General features: G+C 35.6%; 4 protein-coding genes and 2 non-coding genes across 6 annotated transcripts; 4 read left to right on the forward strand and 2 right to left on the reverse strand.

The window, feature by feature from the left end:
* Positions 1–174: 174 nt before the first annotated feature.
* Positions 175–5,021, reverse strand: LOC145908778 (protein Spindly-A-like). The gene is made up of 13 exons (XM_082996109.1): positions 4,831–5,021; positions 4,591–4,712; positions 3,880–4,014; positions 3,558–3,697; positions 3,212–3,326; positions 3,049–3,138; positions 2,514–2,653; positions 2,282–2,351; positions 2,020–2,154; positions 1,598–1,698; positions 1,293–1,480; positions 589–714; positions 175–533 (listed from the first exon to the last, which is right to left on the reverse strand). Exons 1-13 carry the CDS (start codon positions 4,916–4,918, stop codon positions 421–423), a joined length of 1,563 nt encoding a protein of 520 aa, XP_082852235.1. The 5' UTR covers positions 4,919–5,021; the 3' UTR covers positions 175–420.
* Positions 5,022–5,244: 223 nt separating this feature from the next.
* Positions 5,245–5,327, forward strand: Trnal-cag (transfer RNA leucine (anticodon CAG)). Its single transcript has one exon. It is a non-coding gene; the product is annotated as a tRNA-Leu (tRNA).
* A 6-nt stretch (positions 5,328–5,333) lies between these two features.
* Trnak-cuu (transfer RNA lysine (anticodon CUU)) lies at positions 5,334–5,406 on the forward strand. The gene has a single exon. It is a non-coding gene; the product is annotated as a tRNA-Lys (tRNA).
* A 308-nt stretch (positions 5,407–5,714) lies between these two features.
* Positions 5,715–9,543, forward strand: LOC145909590 (gap junction beta-1 protein-like). Its single transcript, XM_082996966.1, has 10 exons — positions 5,715–5,747; positions 6,229–6,319; positions 6,459–6,571; positions 6,634–6,771; positions 7,134–7,238; positions 7,345–7,452; positions 7,963–8,142; positions 8,982–9,094; positions 9,186–9,313; positions 9,473–9,543. Exons 1-10 carry the CDS (start codon positions 5,715–5,717, stop codon positions 9,541–9,543), a joined length of 1,080 nt encoding a protein of 359 aa, XP_082853092.1.
* Positions 9,544–16,291: 6,748 nt separating this feature from the next.
* LOC145909591 (ciliary microtubule inner protein 2B-like) lies at positions 16,292–17,452 on the forward strand. Its single transcript, XM_082996967.1, has 2 exons — positions 16,292–16,872; positions 17,155–17,452. Exons 1-2 carry the CDS (start codon positions 16,295–16,297, stop codon positions 17,450–17,452), a joined length of 876 nt encoding a protein of 291 aa, XP_082853093.1. The 5' UTR covers positions 16,292–16,294.
* A 766-nt stretch (positions 17,453–18,218) lies between these two features.
* LOC145908630 (intraflagellar transport protein 27 homolog) lies at positions 18,219–20,088 on the reverse strand. Its single transcript, XM_082995948.1, has 6 exons — positions 19,968–20,088; positions 19,806–19,885; positions 19,356–19,418; positions 19,109–19,289; positions 18,933–19,042; positions 18,219–18,847 (listed from the first exon to the last, which is right to left on the reverse strand). Exons 1-6 carry the CDS (start codon positions 19,999–20,001, stop codon positions 18,749–18,751), a joined length of 567 nt encoding a protein of 188 aa, XP_082852074.1. The 5' UTR covers positions 20,002–20,088; the 3' UTR covers positions 18,219–18,748.
* Positions 20,089–21,280: the final 1,192 nt, after the last annotated feature.

The following is a 21,280-nucleotide window of genomic DNA, read 5'->3' on the forward strand; positions in this document are numbered from 1 at the left end:
CGAATTCTATTTTTAATTTCACTCAACGAAGGTTGTGCGACTTTCTTACCGCCAATAGACTTTGCAAAATGTCCCGTATTCTCGCCCACCTATTTTGATTACTTTTTGACCACAAGAATATTACAAGCGTGAAATAATCAACGTTTCGGTCAGTAACAATACCAGGAAGGGAAATTTATTTAAAAATTCCTTGGAAGAAGAAATGCAAGAAAAGAGAAATAAATGAAAAGGGACCAACAACCACCCTTTTAAGAAAAGTAGCCACGAAAATAAAGTACAATTGTCCCTGTACCAGTTTAAGTTTTTTCCGCACGAAACACTTATTTGTGACCAGTTACGCGATGCCAAGCATTTCACACAACGTATGGTGCATTTTCACTTGGTTCGTTTGCAAAATCGGTGTAAATTTTGCAAAACTAATTATTGTTGTTTACATTCCTGGGGGCATTCCCCTTCTAGACAAGAAGAATTCGTTGGTTTTTCGTGTTTTACTTGGACATTATTTTTTTCAGCTGTTTTGATGGGCAAAGGTGCTGCAAAAATTACATCTATTAGTTCAAGAAAAAAAACATTATTTTTTTAACACACCTGCACTTTGTTTCTCTGGTGGTAAGTTTTCTTGATCTTTTTGTTCGGTAGGTGGCGCACTTTTATCATTTACATTTTGGTCGAGTTTTTCCGTTCGAACAACACGAATTCCTGGTTTCCCCTCAACTTGTAAAGAAAAGATTTAATGCATCAATTAAATATGTGACAAATTGTAATAGTTTGGGTGAGGATACACGGTAGTACAGTTGGGAATAGGTACAATAAGTAATATGCTGATGTTGCTGCTAGACATAACGTGAAGATATATATACCAGACTTCTGACATAAAATAAACGTAGATTGTATTAACCAATCTGCCATAAGGTGAAAACTTAATCGGGATTTTGTGCCAAAAGAACAGTTATATTAAACATAACGTTTAACACATTTAATGGCTGTGCTGTGAGAAAAAAACACAGAATTTTTTTTTTGAAAAACCTGTGTAACTTAATGACAAACTTTTGACGTTACAACAGTTGAATATTCGACAAACCTAGTCCAGATTTTATGCCAAGACTGCATGTATATGACCATGTAATACTATTGTGACGTCATTACTCTTACAAATTGGGTTGGGGTGTTTTGCCAGATTTATAAAATAAAAGTGTGACGTCACTGTCATAAGGTTATGAAACACTAAATTATATCGAAAATTAAAAATAATTTTTAATGAAAAGTGTTTCCACGAAACCTCGTCAACCCACCTTCCTCTCCGTACTTTAGCTTTAGGCTCGTGTTCTCCAACTGAAGTTTACCAATTTTGTTTCGAAGTTGCTCGTTGAACCGTTTGGCTTCAAATACGCTACTCTCCGCATCATCTCCTCTCCTCGTTTCCATAATCAGATCCAGACGAGATTTCCGGAATTCTTCTTCGTATTTTGAAAGTTCTTTTCTGTGTTAATAAAAAAACACTGTACACGTTACTGCTATTTGTAAATAGGCTGGAGTCCGAAGATTTTGTTGGACCGAAGGTCACTGACCTCGGAAAAAACGCAAACTTACAACTTACTCCTTTTCTTTAATCACCGTCTGTAAAAGTTCGACAACGTGGTTGTCAGGTTTCGCCATTTTCACAATTTGATCAAGTTCACTCGAATATTTTTGTGAAAGCTGGGAAGACAGAAGAGAATAATTAAGATCTGTTTTCTTGATGCATGATTTAAAATTGTAAAGAAATGCTTTAAACACCAAGATTATGGAATCGGGAGTCGTTAAAATGCTGTAAGTAAGGTCAGCAACTTGAAGTGACGTCAAATTTTATTCACGGTACTGGGTCAAATGCGAATATTTGTGATGTCATAACCGCGGAACTTTTAAACAAAAACAAGTCGAAGCCGCTGGAGTCCAACAAAAATAATTCCGCGGGTTCGACTGAATAACCCTGCTTAAGACATACAGGCGATGTCTGTCTATTTAATGTGTTGACCATACCTTTCCTTCAAGGCATGCAACCTTGTCGACAAGACCTCTTACGTCACTTCTTGCCTCGTTGAGAGCACTTTGAAGTTTGCAAATTTGTTCACGGTCGCTTTCACTTCGACCATGTTGTAAATGAATTAGCTGCGTCTGCAACAAAAGATTTCTTACTATAGGTGAAAAAACAAACTCTGATTCAACTAAATGATGACTCATTATATAAATTGAGTAAAATTAGCGGCATGTACTGAATATTTAACAACAAAGATTGTTTTACCTTTAGCTGGATTGAATAATTTACTTGGTTTTTGTATTTTCTTTCCATCCCTTGAAGTTTAACTTTTGCACTTAACAAAAAAATACCACATATAAAACCAGGGCACATAAAGCAAAAAATATTTAAAACACAACATTCACGAAAATTGTGAAACACGTGACCGAACAATGTTCGTTTCAACATAAGTGTGTGAGAAAAACAATTAATTCAAATTTATGCAAGGGATAAAAACCTGAGAAATTTTTTTTCAGCTTGAACTCTTCTATCTTCCACCTCTCCAAATAGGGAGTTCCCCCTGCTTTCGGGGTTGTGGGTTTGTAAATGAAGTAATTCCAACTCATCTTTCATGTCCTTGAGTTGATCTTGACAATCCTGTTGTTAGCAGCAATTGTAAGGTGCCCAGTAAACTTGTGTTTTAGAAATATGACTTTATGTATAAGCGATAGACCAAATAATGTTTTTAGTAAGCTGTAGGCAACTGTTTCTAACCAAAAGTCTTGTCAGTGTAGCTTTGGTGTGACTTACAACAATCTTGTCTACTAAATAACCAAGCATGACTTCCACTTTTTCTTGATTATGCAGTTGCCATTAACCTGGGATAGGTCTTATGTTACTTTAGCTAAAATTATTTCAAGCCAATATTTTGGTTTAGAGTCTTCTGCCATAAAGAATAGTTGATCAAAAGTTTGTCAATTATGAATGGCTTCACTTGTATGGGCTTTGTTGCTAATGCTGATGATTTTTGTGTGTTTTTATTCTATGTTTACCTTTAAGGCTTCAGAATTTTCAATGCTTTGTTGCTTAAACAATTCTTTATCCATTTGTAGAGATTCAATTGTTTTCTGTGATGATTCATTCTAAAAAACAAAATTGCTTTATTCTCAAAATATATATATATGTAAGTTATGACACCAACACGTAGGTAAATACCTGTAAGATGCTACTTTCTTTGTAGTTTGCAAACTCTTGATTTAAATATTTCAGATTATACGTTAACTGTTCATTTTTAGCCACCAACTCGTCCAAGTCATCACTCAACTTTTTTCTACAAACATCAAAAACAGTTTTCAGCAAAACGACAATTTTTTTGGCCAAAACACTACTCACTAGACTAGAGTATTAAAATGCATCAGAAAAATAAGCGGGATATATATTCTGGTAGCTAAGTCCCAACAAAAACCATAGCCACAAGACAAAGATCTTTGATATATTTGTAAACATGTGATGTTTGTATTTAATCAGGTAAACATGATCTACAACAAAACAAATAGCTTACGGAGTTGGCGGAGTTGGTGGTGCAGCATAAACAGCTTTGCATTCAAGTTCAGAAATTCTGTTTTGAAGAAAATCTGATTTATTTGACATTTGTTCAATGGTCAAACTCTTCTCATCGATCCCATCTTGCATTTCAGAAATCTGTAAAAGTACTGTAAGAATTTCCTAAGTGTTCTAGACCAACAAACACATTTCTGCATGTATACCTAATGAGAAACAAATAAGTGTTGATAGAGGAGCTTTTTTGTGTTAATAATGTCTGACAGCAACAGTAATGAGCTTTTGGACTAAATAGATCATTTGTTGTAGATAGTCATTTTCACCTTGCATTTTAATCCATTTGTTTCCATGTTATGTTTTTTAGTGATTGCTTCAATTTCCTGTTTATGCTGAAGGTTTAAAAACTCTTTTACATCCGCAAGTTGTAACTCTGACCTTTGCTCAGACTTTACCAAGACCTTCAAACAAACAATATTGGCTTCAATTTATGCCAATCTTCCATTTTATTTGTGAATGTTAATTTTTTAAGATTATTTAAAGGCAAAAATTCTGACAAAGAGGTGTAATATTGGTACTTTTTATTTGATATAATAACAGTGTGACTTGTTTTAAAAATAGATGTAAATATTTTGTTTTAAAATTACTTTCTGGTGTTTTGTGTACAATCTTTCCATGTATATACATGTTGACTATAACAAACATACATTATTTTGAGTGGCACTAATTATTTTATTTCAATAAATGAAGTGAGAAAACTATTGGAAAATCAATGATTCATAATTATGACAATACATTAATAATCACATAAAAAAGATAATTGAAGATTTATTAGAAAAGGTAATGCAAATCTCTATAGTTCGTAAAATAATAGCTCATTGATATTGACTGATTTTTAAGTTTTGTTGAGTAAAAAATGAGATTCAGTTTTATCCAAATTTGAAAAAAAGCAGAAAAAAGCTGGCTAAGTCTCCATTAGCAGCATTTGTGAAATTTCAAATAAGTGTGCTAATGTCATTCTTTCCTATCAGACTCACGTCTAACTTTAATCCGGTTGAGTGTTTATATTGTTCATATTCTTCAGTAACTTTGTCGATGTCATGGTGAAGTTTTTCAATTTCTTCTTCAAGATGGGAATTTGTGTCAAGCAAACTTTTTCCTGAATATATGAATTATGATAAGAGGTTTAGACAAGCCTTCCTCTTACGTACATCTATCATAAAAAGTGCCACTAAGTAAGCTCAATTTAACGTACAGTTGGGTAAGGTTGAATTTACCGTATTGAGCTGAACAAACCAGGTCCCTATCTTTTTCCTCAATAATCTGCTTTAATTTTGTAACATCTTCATCACCGTTCTCACACATATTTGTGGATCTTGTAGTAGAATGCAGTCTTTACACAAATTGGCAGCGATTTCGAATAAAACAATACAAACCACAAACCAAAGGTTTTGCAAAATCAATTTTGGCGCCCTTAAGTCATGGTCCAATGCCTAATCAGACCAAGATAAAATGTGCAATAAATTGTGAAACCAAACTTATCCGAAAGGCTATGTGGCATTTCAAAATAAAGCATTTTTTTGCTATGATTTTACAAAGTTTTTACCGATTAGATCCTTAACTCAAAAAAATTGGGTAATGTTAGCATTCATACATCGTTAAGTACCAGACAATCATCTAGCTTACTCGTGGGCAGGATGGCCGAGTGGTCTAAGGCGCTGCGTTCAGGTCGCAGTCTCCCCTGGAGGCGCGGGTTCGAATCCCGCTCCTGTCACTTGTCGCCCGGCTAGCTCAGTCGGTAGAGCGTTGGACTCTTAATCCAACGGTCGTGGGTTCGAGCCCCACGTTGGGCGCATCTTTTTTCATTTGCACTTTTTTGACGTAATTTCAAAAATACACTTTGCTACATATTAAATCCTCCAGAAAAAACGATTGTGTTGGCAGATCGCATGAAATTATACTGAAGCGAACATGTTACCGTGCGACTCTACTTATATTTCCAAAAGAGGAAGACCGTACCAGAGAACAAAGGAGACTGTTTCGTAATAACTCTCTTTTCTGGCAAACTGAAAGGCGTTTATTATCAATTGCACTGATTGTTTGCTGAGAAGGTGACATTAAATTGTAATGTGATGTATAAAAGCATTTTGCTGGTAGTAAAATGTGGACGTCATTGGAAAAGATATCTCAGCAGGTATGTTTTGTGTGCATTTGCCATAATTTATGTTACAGTTTTCAGCGTAGGCTCACCGAAATCCTGCTAAGCGATATCAGACATTGAATGCTTTAACCTGAACTGTAATGCAATCCATATAAAGTGCAACATTCCTAAATCTTTATCTTGTTCCCCGTTTGTAAGTCAATATAAACGTTGCATACCTAAATATGGAACATATACCGGAATGTGTCTAGGCAGTTGCGATTGAACCACTTGGGTTCTAAAAAGAGTTATATGATGGAGTTGCTAATGTGCAATAAAGATATTTAGCTCTAAGCTCTCTGAACATTTTTTTGAAACCTTTATACGGTTTTATTTGCGTAGAAATAACAGCATTTTTCTTGACTTTTGTCATTTATTACTTTATTTTTTTTGTTCATTGTCCCAAACATGGATACCTTGCAGACACTAATGGTAAATATAGGTATAGGCTACATAATTTTATGCTTTTGTAAAGGTGTCGAAATACGGTACATTTTGGAGTCAAATCTACTACATTTTAGTGTTTGTGTTCCGTTTGATAGTTGTGGTGACCATTGGAAGTGCAGGTATGTTTCATTCGATGCGGGTATATATATACGAATGAACACCAGGTATTTTTGTAGCCATCGTTGTTGTTAACAAGTGGGTTTGTTTACAATAAACTTTTTAGTTGATTTTGCAGTTATATTGATATGTGCTTTGCAGTATACGGGGATGAACAATCGGCTTTCAGATGCAGTGCAAATATCGAAGGATGTAAGAATCTTTGTTACAATGAGTTTGCCAAGATTTCGCACATGAGATTTTGGTCCTTCCAGGTATTTTCGTCAATCAAGTTTGGTGAAGTAGACACATACTATATATATATATGCATTTGTAGCTGTTGGCTGTAATTGCCCCAACGGTGTTTTTTCATGTTTACGCCACTTACGTCTCTGGAGAAATAGAGAAACTGAAGAAAACAGAAAATCATCTTCGAATGATTGAAGAAGGAGAAACAGAAAAGTTACGATCATCGGTAATTTAATAAACAAATTTACAGATTATACTGCTGGCCTTTGCCACCTTCATGTGTTGGTCAATAGGATAACCTTGGCTGAAAATTTTGCTCTTCAGTTCAGTTTCAACCATCAAACCGCAGATTAGTCCGCAGAACACATTATTGGCCATGTCGCACATGGTGTTACCTTTTTCAAGGCTCCCGCTGATGCAGCTTTGTGGCTCTGACATTCGTCATTTATGTTTGCTCTATATCAGGGCCTTTTTGAAACTGTCTCTGGTGTTCCGCGAAAGATAAATACTAAGGGTTTGCAAATAGAACAATCACCCATGGCTGTACGGCAGCTGAAAATCGTTTTGTTCTACGTTTTAATTTTTTAGGGAGACTCAGTTGGAGACAAAGAGTTTCGAAAACTTTTTCGACGAAAGCGATCGATTGGAAACATAAAAGTGAAGAAGATTTACACCGGGGATAAACTTGTTGAGGTTTGCAACAAATATGTGTTTGTGACAATGAAGTCGGCCGCATATTGCCAAGAAATGTACAAAAAGTTTCCAAATTATTTTTACTCGAGTGGCCATTTGTTTATAGATCCCAACCACAAACAAAGTTCACTTGGCTTACTATCTCACAAATATCGTCAAAATGGGAATGGAAGGATTCTTTATGTACATCGGATTCACATTGTTTTATATAGAGGTAAACAACTGAAAATGTCGATTAAACAATTAAATTATTAGAAGTGCACACAAAGCTTTTGACAACAGGATCAACCCGGCCGTTGTTTGGAATGTATATTTCGCCCTGTGTGCGCCTTTAGTGTCTTAGTTACAGTAAACATAATAATAAAATGATTCAAAAAGCGTCCGTAAAACAGTAACACTAAGTGGACTAAGAATATAAAACAACTTCAACCTGTTGCAATAGTACTGTGACCAGGCTATAGACACGACATGCTGTTGCAAGCAGTGCATGCGAAGGTAAGAGAATTGCCAAAAAAACAAGTGTGCGCGGCCAACGCACCAAAACCACTGGTCATACCGTTGTTGTGTCCAAGAAGATGAAAACATTGGTCTACCAAAGCTCCAAAATATGATATACGAATGCCATTACGAAGGTATACAGTGATCGCTAGGCCAGAACCCGCAGTCTATGGTTTAGATCTCAGTTTTTCAATGTTTAAAATTATTAGAAGTGGTTCTGTTTCAGAGTCCAATATGTTCGGAAGGAGGGAGTTGTGGTAACAGAAACCCCTTCGTTCAGTTTCTTTGGATGGAAGTAAATCAAGCTTATCACTGCACTGGGGAAAAGAATTTCAACCTGAAGATTTACTACAGTAGTCATCTACACTCCAATGGATATATCCCCTGTTTCGTTTCAAGACCGTTCGTGAGTTTCACAATTTCAGCGACAAAATCTTTAAATATTCGAATCAAACAATTAAAAAAATATATTTAATTTTAAAAACTACTACGCGGATAAACAATAAACACGAGAAATACAGTGAAATGAACATCGATGAAACCATAGAGGGTCACGACCCAGACGCCTTCAAACAAGCAAGATAAATAGGATAAATGGAAAAGACGAGAGATAAAATAATTTGCCACCAATTTTATATCACAATAAAAACTTTAAAACAATAAGAAAGTCATGTTAGTTTGGACTAACTAATGAAACTACAAATATATTTATTTTGTCTAATTAAGTTTTAAAATTGTAAACAAACTATTTGATCCATAACATTAACATTGCAAACGTATATAAATTAAAGGTTTGTCTTGCTAATAAATGCCAGTTGCATCTTATTTTTTTATTAATTCGAAAAATTGTTAAATGTATCTAAAATACTTGGGTGCAAAGTATCTGGATTTAAATAGTCTAAATAAAAAAGCTAAAGCTGGAATGCTGTTCATCATAATGCTGGTAAACGTTTCGAACTCATACAGGGTTCATCATCAGTACTGTATGAGTTCGAAACGTTTACCAGCATTATGATGAACAGCATTCTAGCTTTGGCTTTTTTATTTAGACTATTTAAATCCAGATACTTTGCACCCAAGTATTTTAGATACATTTAACAATTTTTCGAATTAATAAAAAAATAAGATGCAACTGGCATTTAAATCTGAAGTATCTAAAATGTTTTGGAAGTAATATATACCAGGCACCACTAGTTCAATAACTTTTGGTACCACATCAATTTTATTGAAAAAAATGTGTTTCAGGAAAAAACGGTGCTGTTTCGTTACATGAACATTCTTAGTATTGTTTGTTTCCTAATTTGCGCAATTGATCTGGTTGCCATGACGACCCAGGAAATGAAAAAAAAACGAAGAAAGTAAGTGGAATATTTTTCATTATTAATGCAATTGTGTTGGAATACGAGAAAAAAATAATAAAAAAAATAAAAACAATATATGTTGTTTTAGGAGCAGTCCAAAATCTTTATACCCCAGTTTTGGAAACCTTGACCTGGTTTGTTCTACAGGACCGATTGTGGCAGAATCCACAAGTAAATATCCGTCTAACCTCTGTGTTCCAATCAAAATATCTGAATGTAAGTAAATTTTCATTATTTTGGCAAACATATATTTTCCAATTATGAATCACCCAGCATATCTTGTTGTAGGAATGAAATGTAGTTGTTTTTTCGTTGTATTTTATTGAACGTGGCATTATTTACTCGTTTCCGCCGTAACACTATTCATTTTTTTAGCTGGGAAACATGTCCGTCTTATTGACGAGTCAAAAATATCGGACTCAAATTCCAATAAAAGCTACATATGAACTGTGGATTCAACTTTAACAAGTTTCTTCTCCCAATTCTACAAAGCACTAACGAATTTTTGAATAAGTTTTAGGTTTGCGCAATTTTCTTGTCCATTCTCTGGATTACCATTTGTTATTTTTTGTTTTTAGTGCTGTAAGATAAAATGTACAGAGTTCAAATGTGCAGCTTTAATTTCTTGTCGTGCAGCGTTATGAAAGTTTGAATCTCCCGTTGTCTTTATGGCCAACAAAGACTCCGTCACAGATTTTACAACAATTCCTGCAAAGAATCCTAAGTTGTTTGTTTGACGTTGTTCTTGATAAATATTTCGCCTGTATTTACAAGTATCACCGGTATCGCTAAACAAACAGACAACGCAGTTTTAAAACCAACAGAATAAAATAATATAAATGTAAAATAGCTCACCAACTGACAATCAGATGGCTTCGGCCAAATGTAAATTAAAAAAAAGAACACTAAAAGGAATAATGAGAGATTGCCGGCGGTGACCTGACTCTACGTCACTGATAAAGATTATTACCGTGGTAACGCAGTTGGTGGAGACCACGGCGACAAGCGGCAAAAAAAAACACGTACTTTATATAATGCGGTTAACATTGATTTTTGCCTTGATTTGTGAAACAATTTGTCTTTGAATATGTCCAGTAGGTGGACTGGGGGCTATTCTGTGAAGACAATTTTGATAAGATTTTGCCATCTCGATGGAGCTTATGTTGTACATTATAGCAGTGAAACAACGCAGCTCGGTCGGTGTTTCCGCTATATCTTTTCCCGTTTTCCAAACAGCTCGATGCCCGTTCCATCGAGTGGAAAACTTGTTTTTCGTTTGGCCAACGTATTGGTCACTACATAAAAGGCAGGTAGCTATATAAATGCCATAGTTTCGGCATGTTAATGTTTGGAGAAGTTGGTCCATTCGGTGTTGGTAATTGGGTTGAACTTACAGCCATTAAGTTGTCGAAATTACCGCAAAGGGCCCAATGGTTGCACGCGAGCGACAGTGGGTAAGCGCTTGTCTACTACCATATGGGTACAAGTTCCAATCTTTGGGACTTGGTTGGTGTAAGTTTACAAAACTTGTAGCCCATCTATCTTGTGCGGATGTGCAGCGGGTGACACTGGGGCCGAACCGTCCAGTCTTTCGCTGGGTTTATTACATCATTGACCATGTTCGATGCAGAATTATAATTATTTGTTAATAATTTGCTGTTGTACCTTTCACCTGCTTAGCTTTTTACGTAGAAGCGTGCATTGAGCTGAGCGTAACTTCAGATAATGACGTCACGGTGACATATATTTTGCATGTCGTCAGCAATGCTTATACGGGATTGCGCTTTAATGTGCATGCTGCTGTGACATGGTCATGGCAACTTTGCGTAAAACTAAAGGTACATCCACAATAAACATATTTCCAAGTATTTCGGTTCTGCGTAAACTAAAAACTGTGGAAAATTGCACTGAAAGTAACAGCGACCAATAATCGCAAACAATTTTCTCTGTGGCGAAATTGACGTCATACAAGTCGTTCGCGTCAAAAAAATGCCTTGTTTGCATTGGAAAAGCGCCTTATATTGTCGATATCGAATAGATTCAAACATAAGAGGACCCCCCAAAAAATGTTTCTTCGCTCAGTGGCATTACATAACGTCATAGAGTGTGATGTCATAACTTTAACCTCATGATTCTAACATTGTAGTCTCTAACGTCTGTATATTAGTGGTTGTTTGTGACGGATTTTATAGTGATAATGAACTTAAACCACAGCTAGTGAAGTACCGCATCGTTATGTCCGAAACTGATTATTCGGCAGTCGAAACATTTGTTTTATGATGTAACGCGACCCCGTATAGTTTACGCTACTGGCCAGCCTCAGAATTTAATTACTTATCTTTTGCTGACAGTGAAAAAAACGACAATGGTTCAATAAATACTAATTCATGCGATAAATAAACCAATAACGGTTTGTCTCTGTCGTGTTTTAGAAAAGTTTAAGTTTACAATCATAAATGCCCTGAGTTCAACATACATTAAAAACATGAAACCATGAATGCTTTGCCCACATAATAACCCTGTCCTATAGTAACAATTTTATGATAACAAAACTGAACAAGACCTAATAGGTCGAAACAGCCGCCCTCTGTCTGCAGTTCACATAAACAATCAATATCCGATTGTTGCACTTCTTCACCGGTTGTGCCCCTGTTTAATGATAATGTTTTCCATACGCACAAGTCCCGCTGGCAGCTCTCGCATGACTGAAGCGCCTTCTATGACATCACACAACAATGATCTCGCTTTCGCACCATTACGGTTGCAACGGTTAAAACGCAACTTTGGTCAGCTGTATCTCTGAAACCCGAAACCCGTGGCCGTATCAAACTACCTTTTTCGCCAAAAATTGTTAAAAGTAATGACCATTTCATAGTTTAATTACATTTTCCATGCCACATGCACTTTAGGACGCATAAGTCGTTTCCTGCGATAAAAACTGCGTTTCAATCAACCTGGTCAAGGAGCAACCAACAATAGCAAGGTGTTTGTTTGCAAATAGGCACAATTAACATGCTGAGGAAATTAATCTTGATTCCCTTTCACCTTATTATCCGCCTTAATACTCTTAGTTTAAATCACTTGATTTTGAGACCTTTTTTGTTTAAACGAACCAAAAACATCATTTCAAAATTACTAAAGCTGTCATTTGGGAACTAAAATTACTAGTAAAATTTAATGCCGCAAAATCAAGGGTTACGACTCAAAAAGTTTTCGGTTCAAAACCTCTCCACGAATCAGGAAATGACTAGGCGTGCTTAATTGTAATTTAATATTTAATAAACGTCTATAGTCTCACATAACATTATACATTCCGAAAATCCCAAACCTACGAATCTTTAAATGGAAAACTTTTGGGAGGACATGATTTCTTGGGTCCACACCTTCCCAACACTCAGATGATTACTTTGCTGCGTAGATAACGATCAAAATAAGTAAGACTGCCATCAGAGCGAGAACATGGTTCAATTCTGATATCCAGCTGAAAAATGTAATGTTGCCCATTTCTGTTTCGCTAAACCAAACTATTCCCAAATCTGAAATGAAAAGCATCATTTAAATTACAATCAGTAGATTAAGTAATGTAAGAATACAGGCATCAAAATTTCAAAATTATCCAAATTTAGAAACATCACTCAAGGATTTACAATTCGTACAATCAATAAGTTGTTCTTAATTCAGTTGAAAGTGTAATATTGATTTTGTTTAAAACATTGTCCTTTTTCATCAAAATGGCGCGACCATAGAGATGCTGGGTGAATGGCAGTCACGACACTTTGCTGAAGAAGGACAATTTAGTTTGAAACATTCGGTAAACATGCAGTTCAACTGAACTTACAGAAAGCTGTGACCGATAAAAAGATGAAAATAAAAGTGACGACGAAATTCATGCTTGTATTTTTCACTCAAAGTTGTTTTAAATTTGGTTTGCTGGATATTTTCTACTCAACCATTTAAACCTAGACAAAAAAAAAGTTTTTTCTTTTTGTTCACATACAATACCATGTTCCCAACGAATTCGTCACCGACCGGCTACCCTTTGTCACAGTAGTGTTGTATCTACAGTTCCCATTTAAATGATGTGAATTGAATTTGTTATTCCCATAACGACGTAGCCTAGTGTGCGGTTTAAATACCAAAATAAACTTTGTTCACGTTGGTAAACGTTCCACCTACTTTTGCATTCAATATTATCTAATGCTACCCAAATTAATTTATAAGTTTTAACTCTTGTTATCTCTTTCATTCCGCCATATAAGCATCACGCAGTCTAACATGTATATAATATGCTATATTAAAGAGTTGACATTCTGCAGTTAAAATCTTTCCAAAGTTCGCTCTTGCTGGTGTCAGGACCTTAGTTAAATCTCTGTGTAATAAATGTGACTTGTTTTAACATGAAGAATTTTTTATTCGTCAAGCACGTCGGTTTGATTTTCAATTCGTTTTCGATTGAACATGTATTGTATATGTGCTTAAGGTTGCAGGAAATTCCCAACCAGGTCAAGAGTTAAACTTTGCCATAACTCACTACTAAACAAATCAGCGTTTCCGAACCGATTGATCGAGCTGCATAAACTGCCTTAACAGAGAAGCTAATTACGCAACTTCTGTTATTGTATATTTTGGTATACGTCATATAGATTTTCAATATTTAACAACTCCAAAATATCTGCGTTTAAAGCGCAACACCTTTGACGAAATTAAAAGACAAGAGTAACGACTTCAATTACGAAACACGAAGCAAAATAAATGCTAATCAGCGACCTGGGCATGACGCATCGACCTTCCTCATTAAAATGGCATTGCTAGTGATGCTATTGTTGCTGAAGAAGGCCAGTTTTTCGAACACTTCTTTGTTTTAAGTTTGATTTGCTCGATATTTTCCACTCAAAACCATTTAAACCCAAACAAGAAAACTCAATTTATTTTTGTTCACATACAATACCATGTTCCTAACGAAACAAAAAACGACAGGCTATACACTTTTTCACAGTAGCTTTGTATCTACAGTTCCCATTCAAATGATAGGAATTGAATTCGTTACTCCCATAACGACGTAGCCTAGTGTGCGGTTTAAATACCAAAATAAACTTTTGTCACGTTGGTAAACGTTCCACCTACTTTACAATCGATATTATGCAATGCTACCCAAATGAATTTATTAGTTCAACTTCTTCCAACATATCTGTGGTTAAGCGCAACACCTTCGACGAAATTAAAAGACAAGAGCAACGACTTAAATTACGAAACACGAAACAAAATAAACGCTAATCAGCGAACTATGTATAAAAATCAGATACTAGCAGTACCACGAACCAACGCTAACACAACCTGTGGAGGTCGTTATCGTTAGGTACCAGTCGAAAGTTGCTTACTTTTCGTTAGGTACCAGTCGGTACCAGTTGCTTACTCCCAGACCAGAAATCATTCCACTGGCCTTGATGCATGACAAGCAGCGATGTCCTTTTTTTCTATCAGAAAACTGTGTCGCGTCGTTGATTCTGGTAAGTCTTTCTTATTCTGCACCTCTTCGAGCGATGTCAGCTCTGGTTGCTAGATGAACAGCGGGTTTCACAGCTCGGTTTTTGGGACCTTTAAATTATGATTTGTCGTCGCGATACCTACGATATTTGCGATGTGTTTTTAATATTTGTCATTCACACTTTTTGGGGGGAATGTTACATCGAAGCTTTTCTATGCAGTGTAAATATGTGTTCTTTGTCGTGTCATTATTCGCTAGTTTTGACGTCAACACAACGTATCGTTGTTACGTCACACAAACTGTTGTTCCTGCGTAAAATCCTGGTGCCAGTGCTGTTGATGTCTGTGCTTTGCCCCAGTTAGTTGTCATGCATTGCTGTATGAGACTAATCTTTATATTCTATTTGTGTAAATCTTTATATGCTATTGAATAACATTTTTAAGCAAAGTCAATTTTAAGCAAATCCCCGCCTGTTCCGCTGTCCGGATGTAAGGAGTCACGCCCGCCCGACTGCCAAAGAAAATTCTCATACACCAAAACACAGCCAGGTCGCAAAAACTGATCCACAAATAAGTCTATGTAGCATAGAAATCTATGCGAACGTTAACGGTCAGGTGTAAACAAAGCAAACACCAGTTATATAAGTATTCATACAGTTAACAATTGCTTGAATTTCTTTACATTTTACGTTTTCTTACAAAACGAAGCACCAGGTTTTTAGCTATGTGTCCATTTTTGTGAGAAGTGTTCCAGAAAATACAAATGTGCTTATTTCTAAGGATTTTGAAGGTGCGTACTTAGTTTTCTTATTTAAACGTGAATATTTTTATTAAATGCGGATTATTAGTGATATTGCGTTTTTGAACGGACCATCGAAAAATATTTATTTAGAGAAATTATCGCGGTTCGAATTGAAAAAGTCGAGTTCTGAAATAAGAACAATTTTGGCATCAAAATACACGGTGTTTATTTGTAGATTCTGAGAAAAGGTAAACCAGTGAGACAGAATTGTCAAAACGACACGGGAAAGCGCATAAAGGCTCGGTGTGGTACAACTTTAGTTGGTCGCGGACCATAACAAACCGTAAGTTTATCCCGCGGGCTAGTGTTACTATAAAATCATCATCAGACATACAAATTAACTACACAGTGCCAAGGTGGACAACGAAAAACATAGATTTAATGGTAAATAGTCCCTTGAGATAAAAAAAAACATAATGCCTTGTCGATTATATACAACAAAACAAATTATGGTCATCACAATGAAAAAGTCCGGGCTACAGCTCGCGGGCCAACGAAAATTAGACCTGTTTGGCCCACGGGCCTGCAGTTGGACCACGCTGGGCTATATGAACGCTCAAAGAGAGGCTAACGATGATAGGTTTCTTTCTAACAATTTACTGATCTAAAAAGCTTCTCAGATTTGTTGGATTTAAAGCATCAAACATTAAAAATTATGGATTTTTTTTTTTTTGGGGGGGTGTAATAATGTTATGTCCCCACAAACCAAAATATTGGGGGGAAAGTCCCCTGCCTCCCCTGGCCCATGGCCAACCAACGCTAAATCTGTTGTACAGTCTGAGATTGCACATAACTTTTACACAGGATAGTGAACAATGCAGCTGTATTACGTCACAATACTTCGTTTTATGCAGTTCACGGATTTTGACAACACAAAACATTCTGTTCAGTAACAGCACAAATAAGTAATCATGGCACTTAAAGTTTGTCCAAAAAAGACAACTTTTTGCAATGACCCGTATTATCCGCCGGGTTATTGCGGTTACAGCCCCCAGTTTCCCTTTCAGTTTGGAGACACATACGGCAAGACCACTTCACGACTTCTTACAGATCCCACTGTGGCCAAATCTGGAAGACTTGTTTTAGCAGATATATTTCCGAAATTCGGGGAGCATTTGGAAGAAACCCATGACAGAAATGAATGGAAACGACTTCGCAAGCAAAGCTGGGGTGACAAGAAACTGAACGACAGGATGGTCCCTGGATACACTGGCTACATTCCAAAACAGGAGGATCATTTTGGAACAAGATACGCGGAAAATTGCAAAAACGCCATTGCTGATTTTGCAAAAGACATGAACACTTCAAAAGAAAAAAGAAAACAGCTCACTCCCCAACCACCGAAAACTCCAGTTCGGGCAGAAGCAAAGCCTTACGTTTCACTCAACCAGGCTCAGCATTCTGTTTCTCCATATTTCATGAATGTTTCAAATCCAACAAAAACCTTTATGCCTGGATATACCGGCTTCATTCCAAGAGCAAGATCAAGGTAGGTAATTTCTTTGAAGCAAAGTTACTTTTCCATGCATCGGGCTGTGGTAAAAAAATCAACATAACCTGGCATAATTGACATAACTTCAGGTTGGACTTGTTTCTTAGATTTGTGCTTTTCGCAAAACAGTGTCTTAGCATTGTGCTTATTTTTTGATTCAAGTCGAAAGTAACGCTGATGGCTGCAGTTATAGCAAAGTAAAAACACCAATATTTCTACCTTTTCACACAACTGCCTTCACAGCAACACAATAAAGCACCCAAATAATCACTTCTTTAGGTTTGCGATGGATTATCCGAACCTTACCCGGGAAGCGTTGGTAGATTTTACGCGAAGCCAGAAGCAGCTAAAACAGCTGGACAAAAAGCCGGTAGTTTTGCACCAAGTATGTCCACCCTGCAACAACGAGAAACCACGAACTTACAAGCAAACCATTTACATCAACGGGGGTTTACTTCCTCATTATACTGGCTACCTACCCGGTCACAAGTTCAGGTTCGGGGATACTTTTGGAACCAGTTCCAGATACTTTCACGCAGCTGCTAGCCGACGTCGTGGAGGGGAAACAAGTTATTAAGTGCAGTATTTAATGAATGAAATCGAAATAGTTAACTTTGCGTTTTTTTTTGAAAACATTTAAAAATAAATTTCCACGTGGTTCAATTTACCTATAATGCCAACTAGACTATACAGTGGTGAACATAAGCCCAAGATATTATGTGGTGTCCTGCATTTATTGTGCAACACGTATGTTTTTATTGTGCAACGCCACAACGAAGCGACAAAACCTGTCCAAATGTAAAACTGTTAATGTGTGCAAAACGATTGCAATTTTTGGTGAAATTTGAAGGAAGATTATTTGATAAATTTAAAAAAGGAATTTTCTAGCTCGCTTGGCCCAGGGACGTGAGTTCAAGTCTTACCCAGCGTTTTTCTTTGTATCTCGTCAGGAAAAAGTGGCATAGGTCCATTTCAAATGCATGCGATAACTTGTGACCCAAACACTTAGCTGAGTTCGCAAAATGATGACATTGGCAATGATGCGTTTTCGCTGTTATGACTGAAAGCACAAAGTTGTTGTAAAAAATGCTGAATGCTTGTCGAAGATACTTTTACGTATCATCCCAAATGATTTTTAAAATTTGATTTGAATCTGTTTCGTTTGTGGCTCAAAACTAGTAAATCACATGAATCAGAACTTTGGTACAGTAAGTAAGCTTTATTCCGAGTTGAAACGGATTTTGGCCAAAGGTAAACTTGTTTAAAAAAATTGAAATATTTTGCAATGTGATTAGTAAATCAAATCTGGATCAAAAAAACCAAAGGCCCCTGGCAGAAATATTTTGCATTGACTCAAACTCCAATGGCTTCAAAAGCCGAATCGCATTGGTCGTAAAGATTAAGTGTCACACAAAGTACAAGCTTTAATTTGGTATTATTTCATAAAGTATGCCTCTCCTGAGAAATCGGTCGTTTTGTTACAATTACCAATTTGGGAAGGAAACCAATCAGCGCATATATTGTTGTAAAATGATGGGAATCTAAATGAGAGCAGCGTACATGACTTACCACGTGTAAAGATTGTTGTGTGGCTTCACTCTACGTTATTACCCAAATATCATGGGTGCTTCTTGGTTTGGTAGATTTGCAATTTTATTTTGTAAAAAAATAAATTCACTATACAAGTAAAATATGCAAAGCAGCATGGTTATGATAGAGTAGTGATAAAAACATAAGAAATAATGCAAAAAATTGTAACATTTTTACTGGAAACTTCTTTGAAATATTTTACATTGTAAACTGATTACCTTACTTGCAAATAAAATGCAGCCAACTTTTACAACAACAAAAAAGAGAGAAAAACAATAAAAGTCTATTCAAACTGCTGGACCAGATCCCCTGATTCTTGATGCAAGTCAAAAAACTTTTGAGCTAAGTGTCGGAATGGAGCTTCAATTCCCACATATTCTTTCTATAATAAAGCAATATAATGTTTTCTTTACAAACATCAACGAAAAATCAAACTGAAAATAAAAATCATTGTTGGAAAAACTTACTGCTGAACATTCAAAATAAAGTAATCCATTATCTTCTGCAAACTTGCTGGCAGCCTGGGAAGAAATTAAACGTCGATTTTCCAAATCTGTTTTATTTCCAATTAAAACACCTGTAACAAATATAAACAATGATTCACATCTACACACACTGCACATATACAGAAAATATTATATACCTGGAATTGTCTTGCTAGGTTCAACATATTTTTTTAGTTTCTTTAACCACCTCTGGCAGCTTGAGAAAGACTTGGAATTTGTCACATCAAAAACAATTGCAAACATGCTCATTTTTTCCCAGCACGGCTCCGAGAGATCAGAAAACACATCTTTCCCAGAAGAATCGAAAACAAAGAGGTTCTAAAAAGCAGGATTGTAATTGTCTTGTTTTTACTTTTAATTAGTTTTATAAAATGTACTCCTTACCACCAAATCATGCCCACTTTCACCAACTTGCAAACTCTTTTGAGATAATTCCACACCCACTGTCTGAAAAATAACACAAATATACACTAATTTATTGCAACTTGGAACCTATGCAAAAAATGGCATTAATATTATCACAAACACACACAGCTCTGCCAACAAACACATACTTGTTTCTTGAACAATGTTTATGTATGAAAACTACTCAAAATGCTTATACGATTTACAAAAAAAGTTTTGTCAAATAAAACAATGTTCTGAAAGTTATATTATATCTCCAAAATTACTTCAGATAATACATGTGGACAATCTTTATAAACAGGAAATAACTAATGATTGGTTTACAAAAATAGCAAAAACAAACACTCTCACATTTCCCATCTCTTTAATTACCGAAATATTTATTGTCATGTTTGGGCAAAAATAAACCAACGAATGAATGAAATGTACCATTGCATAATTCTTCGGAAAAACTGTGCCATCAGCAGTGAATGACTGAGAAACAGCGCTCTTCCCAACTGTTGGTTCTCCTGAAGTGATACATTTTGTTTGCATCTTAAATTTCAAACTTTCCAACATTGCTTATAACATGCATTAACACACGTTACTTACCAACCACTACACACTTGCCATGTAGGACAACCATTCCTTTTTGTATGAAATATAAATCTTTTTTCTATAAACAAACCTTTTGGTTTCTACAAACAAGAAATAGCCTACGTAAATTAAATCTACAAGAATTGACAAAATCATTTTCAACAGTTGATAAAATTGAACTATTTTTTTAATAAGGATTTAAAACCAAATAACATCTTTTCAGCAAAGCACAACAAAAACGAAAAGGTTTCGCTATGTTTGTCTGGGAAATTTCAATCGTGGCAGCATGGCGATGCATATTTTCCAGTACTATTTCTTCCGTTCATTTAATTATAGCCGCAAGCATCACACAAAGCACGTGTAAAGTAATGATAGTACATTTCATTTGTTAAACTTTGCTTATTTTCGCTCCATCGTCAGGTTGCCAGCGTTCGTAACGACAATTTTCGGATTTTAAGCCGTCAATGTTTTTCTTCACAAAAATGTCCTGGTGGCTGCAGCCTTATGCACAGGATTTTTGTGTCGTGAGCTGATAATATACTTTTTCTTGGGAAAGTAGATAAGTGCAATTTATAAACCTTATATTTAATCGAACGTGATCTATAAACATGGGTGATCACTTTTTTTATAATTAGGCATGACTCTTAGTGACAAATAAATTATACTGTATTTTTAAAGATAGTGCTGTGAAACATGATGGGGGAATCTTTCATAAAGTGCTTGAATACAAGAGCACAACTTCAATCATTGATTTTAAAAGTTTTGAAATCATTACTTCAAATCGATTGCCTTAATTGATCTTTTCTTGCAAAGGGCGTACACACAAAAAAAATTGTTGTTTGTAAATATTACATGAGTAAACGAAGACTTTATATTTTCATGCATGCAAACGCATTAGGATTTCTTACTATCTAAAATGCGCAAATTGCTTGCAAAAATTACGTTGCGTAAAAACGATGCACGCAGAGATGTGACTGTTTCAGTGGATATATTCAATATTTCATAAAATATTAAACCACAACATACTCCTATAGTAGTATAGTATACTATGATCGTTTTAACGCAACCTAATTTAAAATGTATACTATGATTAAACTATTCTTTTATCAAATATCGTTTTGGATTTTTTTTGACATTTTATTCATAAAGATTTTATGGATGACTAAACAACCGTCATGAAATAGCAGCCTAAAAAACGCTTTTAACCAAAATATGTGATAAAATATGTAAAATCTGCCAGTTACATATATTTTTGTATGAAGAAAATTGTGTAAATTATTTTTTAATTAGTAAAATACAGAAGAACATCATGGTTTCAGTAGAGTATC

This window comes from Ascidia mentula, chromosome 7, assembly GCF_947561715.1.
Source record: "Ascidia mentula chromosome 7, kaAscMent1.1, whole genome shotgun sequence".
In the NCBI taxonomy this organism is placed as follows: Eukaryota; Metazoa; Chordata; class Ascidiacea; order Phlebobranchia; family Ascidiidae; genus Ascidia; species Ascidia mentula.

Coding starts and splice junctions, on each gene's coding strand:
- LOC145908778 (XM_082996109.1), bottom strand. CDS start 4,918: ATGTGTGAGAACGGTGATGAAGATGTTACAAAATTAAAGCAGATTATT. Junction 3,698..3,879: donor CAAATGGATTAAAATGCAAG/GTGAAAATGACT, acceptor GTACTTTTACAG/ATTTCTGAAATGCAAGATGG. Junction 2,155..2,281: donor ATTATTCAATCCAGCTAAAG/GTAAAACAATCT, acceptor CTTTTGTTGCAG/ACGCAGCTAATTCATTTACA.
- LOC145909590 (XM_082996966.1), top strand. CDS start 5,715: ATGTGGACGTCATTGGAAAAGATATCTCAGCAG. Junction 9,095..9,185: donor ATGAAAAAAAAACGAAGAAA/GTAAGTGGAATA, acceptor ATGTTGTTTTAG/GAGCAGTCCAAAATCTTTAT. Junction 9,314..9,472: donor TCCAATCAAAATATCTGAAT/GTAAGTAAATTT, acceptor TCATTTTTTTAG/CTGGGAAACATGTCCGTCTT.
- LOC145909591 (XM_082996967.1), top strand. CDS start 16,295: ATGGCACTTAAAGTTTGTCCAAAAAAGACAACTTTTTGCAATGACCCG. Junction 16,873..17,154: donor ATTCCAAGAGCAAGATCAAG/GTAGGTAATTTC, acceptor TCACTTCTTTAG/GTTTGCGATGGATTATCCGA.
- LOC145908630 (XM_082995948.1), bottom strand. CDS start 20,001: ATGGTTGTCCTACATGGCAAGTGTGTAGTGGTTG. Junction 19,886..19,967: donor TGGCAAGTGTGTAGTGGTTG/GTAAGTAACGTG, acceptor GTATCACTTCAG/GAGAACCAACAGTTGGGAAG. Junction 18,848..18,932: donor TTTATTTTGAATGTTCAGCA/GTAAGTTTTTCC, acceptor GCTTTATTATAG/AAAGAATATGTGGGAATTGA.